The 9,546-nt window shown below is 39.1% G+C and overlaps 1 protein-coding gene across 2 annotated transcripts; it reads left to right on the top strand.

Moving 5' to 3' along the window:
* The first annotated feature begins 205 nt into the window (after positions 1-205).
* On the top strand, positions 206-9,218 carry METTL6 (methyltransferase 6, methylcytidine). 2 transcript variants are annotated; one of them, XM_050892044.1, is made up of 6 exons: positions 206-248; positions 1,742-2,126; positions 2,802-2,936; positions 4,190-4,360; positions 5,890-6,031; positions 8,718-9,218. In XM_050892044.1, the coding sequence occupies exons 2-6, from the start codon at positions 1,845-1,847 to the stop codon at positions 8,864-8,866; spliced, it is 879 nt and encodes a 292-aa protein (XP_050748001.1). In that variant the 5' UTR covers positions 206-248; positions 1,742-1,844; the 3' UTR covers positions 8,867-9,218. The 2 variants fall into 2 exon arrangements, with proteins under 2 accessions (XP_050748001.1, XP_050748000.1); XM_050892043.1 differs by having other exon boundaries at positions 222-406.
* Positions 9,219-9,546: the final 328 nt, after the last annotated feature.

Below are 9,546 nucleotides of genomic sequence, written 5' to 3'. Positions count from 1 at the left end.
CCGGTCCCGTCCCGTCCCGTCCCCTCCCCGCCCGGCCCGGCCGGTCCCTTCCTCTCCTCCGTGCACTGCCGCCCGGCGCCCTTCCGGGGGCCGAGTGCAGCCGGGAAACAGCTCCGGGGCCGGCGGCGGCGGGTACAGCGGGGCGAGGCGAGGCGAGGCGAGTCGAGGCTGGGGCGCTGGGCCGAGCAAGGGCTGCTGTCCCCGCCGAGGGGGCGCGGGTCCCCGGAGGGGCGTCCCTCAGAGGAGAGGTGGGCGCCTGGCGCTCCCCGCCCTCGGGAGGGCAGAGCAGGAGGGGCCCTCCCTGCCGGGATATTCAGCGCGGCGGTGGCGGCCCCGGCCCCTCTGAGGGAACAGCTATTGGCGGGAAGCCGCTTTCCCTGTGGGGGGACCGGGGGCTTGCACAGAGGTATTATCTGTTTGCGGTCTTAGGGCTGGATTGAACACCTTTAAAGGGCTCTTTAGCCTAAACATAGGCTGTTAAAACCGTGTTTATCATCGTGCTAACTTCCCACCACAGTGTTTTCTGGGCGCAAATGGGTCAGTGAAAGGACTAGCTTGGATTTTTTTTTTCTAGCTTGCCCTATGAAGAAATATAAACATAGATCTTTTTGTAGCGTGCCAGGCATATGGTAGAAATTTCGCTGATTAAACTTTTTTTGAGGATATACTCTTCTTGAGGAGACTTTCTTTCAAGGGAACCTCTTCTCTGTAATGTTTTCTGTTGTTTTTGAAGGGAAAAGGGGGTGTCTTCTGTGAAGCTGGACAAAATTTTGAGATTTCTTTATTTCATTTGCACACGTTTGTATTTTATGTTTGTATTTGTATCATGTAAGATAAAATACGTAAGTGAAGTACTACTCTTTTTTTGCTTTAGGGTCAGTATTGTTGGGTTTTTCTCATTTCCATTTTGGTAAAATGACACCAATGCCTGGTTCTGGGCACTGCCATACATGAGTGGCACGTTTTGGCTACGTGGGCTTCCCTGGGAGTTACTGGGCCATGCAGGATTTAATTCACATGTGCTGTCATCCAGGATCTGGATGTTTGTAGCAAGGCAGGGGTCAGAACTAGTTTAACATCAGAGAAAAGATTTGGATCCCTTCCCAGCCTACACAGAACTCTCATTGCTCCATTTATGTTAACTTCTGAAAATAAAACCACCTGTGATTGTTAAAACCGGTGTGGATCCTCAGGAGGAGACAGTGGAAGGAATGCTGACACAGGCCAGCTATGGGCATTTTGGCCACAGTACTGGTTTTGCTCTCTTGTTTGAGTGATGTGGTGTTTTAAATGCTGATGTTTTCACCAGTGTTTTCTCACAGAGGTGAGAGCAGGAAGGAGAAAAGCTAACATGAATACAGTTTGTTTCATCAACTTTAATGGGACTTTTAAATGTCACCTGCTTTTCAGTTACGATTTTTCTCAGGTGTTCTAACTGGGGTTAACAAGAAACAAAGCCCTTACTTTCCTTTTAAAGTCAGTTTTAGTGAAAATAAGCTTAGAGCTGCACCATCTTTCTCTTGTTAGGTAGCTTTCTAGGATGCAGAGGGAAGACCAGTGCTCTGTTAAGTATCTTTGGCACCCGTGTGATGTCATATGCAGTTGTTAGTTTGGATGGAGAATTTCTGAAATTAAGAGAAATCTGGTGGCATTGCAGTCCATCAGGTAGGACAGATCGCTGTAAAATTTTAATAGGTGCACACTGTAACTCTTTCTTATTTTTTTTTTTTTCTGCTTCTAGATCCTCGGTTATTTTACCTAAGTTAAGTGATGGAAGCATACACTAAAGAAAAAAAAATCACCCTTGGGTCTTTGGCATTCATATTTGTGTGAAAGAATCTAGGATGTTCCAAGAAAACATATCAGCCAATTGCTTAAATATAGTAACAACATCTACTGAAGATGGTGCTTTCCAAAAAAAAGGCCATAGTGCGAGAATCCTTAGCCCAGAAGAAGCTGAGAGACTGGCAAAAGATAGGGTTTTGGTGTCTGAGTTCAAGCAACTAAAACTGGAGAAAGAGGCACAGAAGAACTGGGATCTGTTTTACAAGAGAAACAGCACCAACTTCTTCAAAGACAGACACTGGACAACCAGAGAGTTTCAAGAGTTAAAAGCATGTCGGGAGGTGAGATCTATACACTTCCTCTGTAAAAGATGGGATTGATTGTTTCCAATGGATTTAATAATACCTATAACAAAGCCATTAGGGTAAGAGCTGTCACGTGTTAAGTTAGCAGTGCCCTGTGTAGTTTCTCTTAATATCAAATATACCTCCTCAGAATCAGATGCGTCAGTTCAGTTTCAGTTTATAATTGACCTATAATGGATGCTAAGAATGAAATCTGGAATATTTGTTTTGTGTCCTAAATAGACAACTTGTCTCTCTGTGATGTGATGTTTTCAGATGCAAGTTGGTGCACTTCAGAACACTACTTTAAAGAAAAGCATCCAGAATTACAGGCTAATTGCAAAACATCATTAAGGGGAATAGCCAGATGCATCTGTTGTTCATTATACATGAATGAAAGACAGGACAGAAATGGTACAACAATCTGTTGATTACTTAAGGGGTAGATGACTAAAGAAATATTAATATATTCTAAAAAGATTTGTAATTTTGCAGAAGTCAGGATTTCTGTTTTGTAGTGTCAGGTTATCCAATGGATGCCTACTTCGGTTTTTGAATCAATGGTAATTAAAATTGATTATAGCTTTTAAAATGCTGATTGAACAGTGTCTCTCCTCATATCATGAGGAAAATGAAAATGATGTGCTTTATCTTGGATTTCTTCCTCCCCAGTTTGCAGATCAGAAACTGACCATTCTGGAAGCAGGCTGTGGGGTTGGGAACTGCTTGTTTCCACTCTTAGAAGAAGATCTGAATATTTTTGCATATGCCTGTGATTTCTCTCCTAGAGCTGTTGAGTATGTGAAGGTTGGTGTGATATTTGGAACTTCTTCTAAAGTGTCTGTAGAAGCTTTTGAAATGACAAATGACTGTAACGACAGACTTCTCTTGCCTTCCTTTTTGTAAGAAGGGTGGAAGAGCTTTTGCCAAAAAATGGAGACTGATCCATTTCAGTGGAGCTCCTATGCAAGAAGCCAAATCATTGCACAAGACCTAGTTTTTCAGTGTCAAATTGTAGCATTACGGTAATATATGTATATTACTCTACTTGAATTATTTGTGAAGACTGTGTTTTTTGGGAGCGCTACTATGTCTCTGCTGACTGTGCAGTACAAGCAAAATTTGTTTGGGATGGAAGCTGGCCCTTGATATTTGTGGGGGCAGAGGGAGTCCCAAAGAGAATCTTGAAAACAGGGCCATGAAAGCTATTGTTAAGAAAATTTGTAGCCTGATTAGAAATAGGTATGTTTATACTTATTCATAGGTACGTGGTACTGCAGTCCAAAGTTAAGTCTTCCAGCAAGGCTGGTGGGGACTTTGGGCTTTAAAAGTCTCCTCATTCATTAAGTTTGTGATCACAGGTAAATTTCTATATCTCTGTTATTTGAAAGCATTCTCTTGTGGGACATTTGTGACCAAGAACCACAAGACACATACTGCATATCTCATGGGAAAGATGGGAAGAAATACCTGTGGCAAACAGGAGAGGACAGCAGCTCCCTGGGATGCCACAGCTGCACTGCAAGATGAGGTTGGGCTGAATGTGTACCCTGGGTTTTGGATGACTTAGTGGTGTCTGCCTCCGCAGCTCTTGCTGAATTTCTTTCTTGCCAAGACCAGGTTTCCTTTTACCCAGTAAAACTGTGGGCTAGAACAGCCCAGCTGTAGGTTATGTGACATGAACGCGAACTATTTACAGTCTCCTTGTCGCTCAAGAGCTGTACTTTGATCACCTTGTAATATAGAATTTCTTTTAATAATATTTCTGTATTTTTGAAGAGTAGAAGCAATGGTAAAACAGAAATGGTATGTTTTCTGAACTGTCTTAATGCACATGCCTTCTCAAATTCCTGAGAACAGACTATTCTAGTAGTTGCAGTTTCACTGTTGTAGTATGCAGCAAAGAATTTCTGATTGCATTAGTCACCTGTAGGAAGTTAATGTTCTTTTGCCACCATGTTTTGTGTCGCTCTACTGACTGGTTTCACAAGTTTTTTACTTTTTTGCAATAACAAATGCTGCTAATTTTCAGTGAAAGCATACTTTTTTCATTTCCCTAGAAAAATGCCTTATACAGTACTGAAAGATGTAAAGTGTTCCAGTGTGATCTTACCAAAGATGATCTTCTAGAAAATATACCAGCAGATTCTGTGGATGTTGTCACACTTATATTTGTGCTTTCTGCCATTCATCCTGACAAAATGCATCTTGTCTTGAAGAACATTTACAAGGTAAAACCAGCTGATTTTACAGCCTTTCAAGCACTTTCCTTCTTTTTGGCTTGAAAGTACAATTTTTTTCTGAGAAAATAACCCCTCTTGTAATGGTGATATTTAATACTGTATTCCATGCATGTATTTAGTTAGTTCACCTAGTATACAGGACTAAAATATGTTTTACAATGTTTTTTTTTCTCTCTTGGTATTGCGAGGTTGTTTGGATTCTGGCCTAATGCATGCCATCAGCATAACAAAAAGGTATTTTGAACCTGTGACTTGGGCTCCTAGGTGGTATGCTACAAATAATGTTTATGGATTGCAGAAATGTCTGTGTTGATAAGGTGTGGATGACAGTGAACCAAAACTGACTTCCAGAAGATACAGTGACTTGCAGTTAGGATGTTATTGTTATTATTAAACACACTTGATCTGTGGTGATTTGGAGGTGGGGTGTTCAGAGATCAACATTAATCTAGAGAGAATCATCTCCCTGGGCTGCCTTTGTTAGTTGATAGACTAGGATAGGCCCATCCAGAGGGTGGTTTAAACAATCTGAATTGTGATTGTCCTGAATTTCCCTGAGATGTCATATATTCACTGCAGAGGGAAATAGTCAACATATTTTTTATTTATGCGTATGTGTGTATTTGGGGTTTTATATTATCAATATCCTGTTTGTTTTATCATTAGTAGTTTGAAAAGGGAATGTTAGATTTTTCTGGTATATCTCCAGCTGTTTTCCAAAGTCAGGATTGGTTCTTAGCTTGTGCATATCAAAAGGCTAATTATTGTTTTCTCTGTGGAGATGCCTGGCTCATTTAACTTGCTTGTAGGTTTCTGCACAAATTTGCAAGTGACAAGTACTCCTTTTCTCCTCTAACAAATACAGCTGGTATTTGATGAGGTAGGAAAGTTGCATGCATTGAATGTCTAAAGTCAACATGGCCAATGACCACGTATTTCTAAATTTTAAACTCTTTATGGCTGGATTTCTCTACCAAAGAGCAATTAAAAAAAACCCCAAACCCGCAACCCATTTTCCTGAAATTGTTCCTTTTGTATTTCTTAATGTATTGCAACATTTTTCTTTCTCACATGAAAAAAGAAATGTCATAGTATTCTAAATTTTATTGTTAATCGTTAAGCAAAATCAGGTGCTAGACTGTATACTACCCAAGAAAGAAAATACCCTGTTAGGACTTAATTTTTATTGTTAAACTGTATATTTTCTTCTTTCCTCTGTATTTGAAGAGTGTTGCAAAAAGCTTATTTTGCTGATCAGCACCCAAACAGGTATCTTAAAACTATTTGTAGTCTACTGTTCATGGGGGAGCATTTTTAAGAGCGGACAATCCAGTTTATGTACAACTTTTTTGTTGGACAGGGAATGAATTCAATATATATATCACTTCTGTATTGAATGTGTTAGGATACCTTGTCTTAGTTATATGTGTATGTGTCTGTATGTGTATACAAACAAGTATATCTATGTATGACTAAATCAATTTACCTTATTAAAGCATATATGTATTATGTGACAGGTATTAAAACCAGGCAAGTGTGTCTTGTTCAGAGACTATGGACTGTATGATCATGCAATGCTCAGGTTTAAATCTGGCAGCAAACTTGGAGAAAACTTTTATGTTAGACAAGATGGGACAAGATCGTATTTTTTTACTGAAGGTAAGACATACTGTAGAGTGCTTTCTTTTCTGTGAATCTTCTGTTTAAACTTGCTTCAGAGAATTGCCAACATGCCCGTGGAAGTTTTGTTTTGCACAGATGAACTGTTAAGTCGTGGTGTACTTCATTTGCCTTCCTTTTTGGGAGGAAGAGGGTATGTAGACTGGCAGGACTTTTTGGAGCACTTTCTTGTTTACAGGCTTCTTGTATGTGCTATAATATGCCAAGAGCAGCAGTTTCTGAATTTGCTGAATTTCATTCAGATTTGTTATCTAAGGGAAAAAGACCAATGTTCAGTAACAGAACTGATCATCTTCATGAAGCAACTAAGCGGTTACCTTGGCATCGTTCTTTTTACAAGGCTATTCCTGGTGTGCAAGATGGGGTCTACTGAAGAGGTCAATGACTTCTAAAGCAGAACCATGACTACAGCGCTGAGAAGCTTGTGTATAAATCCTGCTGAGATAGCACTGACTAGCTGTGGTCGCTCTGTCTTCTGTTTTTTTATTAAAGATGATGCAAAAACATTTCCATGTGATACAGTATTTAAACAGTTTTTCATTCAGTGCTCATAATGCTTTAGGACGGAAGGTAGTTACTGCAGTTTACTGGTGGAGAATTTGAAGCAGACATGAAGGAATTTGCTTAGACTCTCACAGTGAGTTGGGATTATAGCTGGTCATCTAACTCCCAATTCCTCATGCTAAACTTTAGTGAACTGTTACTTCCCCCTATCAATTACAGAGCATTGTGTAATAAGAGCTGTGTGTTTATTTCTGTGGGGCTCTTTGTTCTTAGTCTAAAGCAAAATATAGCCACTGAAGAGACCAATTTGGAGCCAAGTAAATGTTATTCATATTTTATGACATAACGTATTACCTAATTGCTTCTGATATATAAAAACCATTAATCTTGTCTGAGCTCTCTCTATTCTTTGTAGGACAATGATGAAATCTAAGATAATGCAGGCTGTGCTACAGCTTCATTGAAGCATTTCTAGAACTGTTACTTATTGAGTGATTTTTAGTTCTGTTTAAACAATTAGCTCTTACAAAGAGAATGGATGCTAAAGGGAACAAATAAGAGACTGACCTAGCAGTGGAATTTTAAATCCCATTTTTATTGTGTATTAGAGTTGTTTCTGAATGAGAAATTCCTTGCTAGTATCCGTGTTTGCTTTGGGGGAAGAATTGAGGTAAGGAGGAGGAAGAGGGAGGAAGGAAGGAGAAAAGAGAATTTCTCTTATATTGCTCATGTTAGCAATTGTTTTGCCTTGGGCTGGTCTGTGACTGTCTCATGGACCACCTCTGCTCCCATTTTTAATCATTATGATCTCATTCATCTCACTACTTTTCATGTGAATATTGCTTAATGCTTGAGAATTCTTTTGTTACTAGAAACATAACTCCCATCATTTCCGAGCAGTTTGCAACCGTGCTATTTTTCATTTGTTTAGCACTACACTGGTATGCCAAGTAATTGCTGCGTGGGATGATTTGAATGGTACTTATTTGTAATATGTCTGGCCTCAGATAACAACACTGAGCTTCTTCCACGGAAAAAAAAAAAAATCCATTCTTCCACTGTTTGAAATAATATTAAATTTGTGGAGGAATGCGTGGTTGTAACTTTGTGTTATGAAATATGTGCAACTTCCTCACAATGAGATTTCAATAAGTCCACAATTAAGTGCTGTTTATTTATATTTCATTGATGTGGGTCCCCCATTTTACGTGAACACACTATGTTTACAACCAGTGCATGTGGCTTCATGATGGGCTTAGGTTGACATAAGCCTGCACTACCACCAAAGTGGGTGGTCTCATCTTCTTTCCTCAACACACCACCTCTTCTGGTGCTGAGGTTCCTGTAACCACATGACCAGCCGTTTCATTGAGCTGATGCCCCTGAGCAGTGAAAAAATGGCGTGTCCTTGTTTTCTATCAAGTAGCACAAGTTTAGAATGTCTTAAATTTATTGTGACTGCCTGAGTTAAATGAAACAAGGTGCAGGAAAGGAAAAGTGATGATTTTTAATTAACATGACAAGTCAATAGCATGAGCAGCGCTCTCTGCTGCATAGGTCACCCTGTTTGTGAGGTACTTCTGCCTTTCCTAAGGACATACGCTTTGAGTAAGATTCTTTTGTTTATGGAAAATACTTTCAGTTTGACTTAGTGGAGGCTTGGTACCACCATATCCACTTTGCCATTTTGTCCATTTTTCTGTTGAGCAATGGCATGTGAATGTCTGGTAACGTAGGGTGGTATTCTTCCTCAAGCAGAGATGAGTCTACAAGGCTGGATTACCTTTGAAATACTTGAAATAAGTGAAGTATTCAGCTAGCGAAGGTCAGCTGCACAAAGTGAAAATGCAGTGGCATCAGTCACAAGGAGAATGACAAGGCTCAATAAAAATAAGAGGTGTGGCAAGTTTTGGAAACTAAACTGAGTAACTAGCTTAAGCCCCAGTTTTGCAAGCTGTTTTGCTTAGGTTGATGTTTCTAAAGGAGATTTGTATTGATTTTTATTCAGCAGTCTGCCTGCATAGAACAGCTTGAAATCTGAAGGCCTGTGTGATTTTCATGCTGTAACACGTAAGAACATATGCTTATATAAATGCTGACTAGTGTTTTAAAAATAGCTTGAACATAATATTTCATGTAATTTTTTTAAATTCTCTTCCAGAGTTCTTGTCTCAGCTTTTCAAGGCTGAGGGATATGAGCAAGTGGTCAATGAATATGTGCAGCGAGAAACTGTGAATAGGAAAGAAGACTTGCGTGTTCCAAGAGTTTTTCTTCAAAGCAAATTTCAAAAGCCTTTCAGTAAGACATAAGTTCTTGCTGATTAGCAACAACATTGCTTGTTTGAAATGGAAGCTAGCATGTAGTTTTTCCTTGTGTGTGCTCATCTTTCTGGTAAACCAGAAATGACTGCATCCAGTACCTCTTGTTGGTTTTCATCCTCAATATGAAATATGAATGCTATTTCTAATTCAAATTTAAGATGGTTTAGTGATGCAGGCAACCTTGAGTATCTGTATTCCTACTTCTAAAGTAAATCCTTTGCAGCATTGTTGGAGGATCAGGTAAACTACACTAAATATGGTTAATTTTAAGCACTAGTTTTCATTAGTTATTATCATAATTGTTATTTCCATTTTTATTAAAACCTATTTTTTAAATAAGTATCCTGTGTTTCCTCTCACTTATGTTTTTTGTGGCCTGTTAAAGTTACAGTATTTCATCTGCTTTCAGTACTTGTAGGACTTCTGAGTATAATTTCTCAGATACAGGAATGAAACAGACTCAGCGAGTAGTATAATGTAAGCTGCTTCAGTATTTTAATAATGGTATCTTTTTAATGTGCTCAGCATTTAGATATGTAAACAAATGTTTATATTCTAAATAAGATCCTAATTTATCTGATTTCATGCTTGAAGAAAGTTGTTAGAGGATCAGGTTGTCTTTATCCCTAATTAATTTCAGACGTTCTTCATTTGATGAGCAGAAATAG

Source organism: Gymnogyps californianus, chromosome 2 (assembly GCF_018139145.2).
Source record: "Gymnogyps californianus isolate 813 chromosome 2, ASM1813914v2, whole genome shotgun sequence".
Lineage (NCBI taxonomy): Eukaryota > Metazoa > Chordata > Aves > Accipitriformes > Cathartidae > Gymnogyps > Gymnogyps californianus.
This window is presented reverse-complemented; position numbering and strand designations above follow the sequence as displayed.

Excerpts from the sequence above, each read along its gene's own strand:
- METTL6 (XM_050892044.1), top strand. The coding sequence starts at position 1,845 with ATGTTCCAAGAAAACATATCAGCCAATTGCTTAAATATAGTAACAACA. Across the intron at positions 2,937-4,189 it reads GAGCTGTTGAGTATGTGAAG|AAAAATGCCTTATACAGTAC; the intron begins GTTGGTGTGATA and ends TCATTTCCCTAG. Across the intron at positions 4,361-5,889 it reads TCTTGAAGAACATTTACAAG|GTATTAAAACCAGGCAAGTG; the intron begins GTAAAACCAGCT and ends ATTATGTGACAG.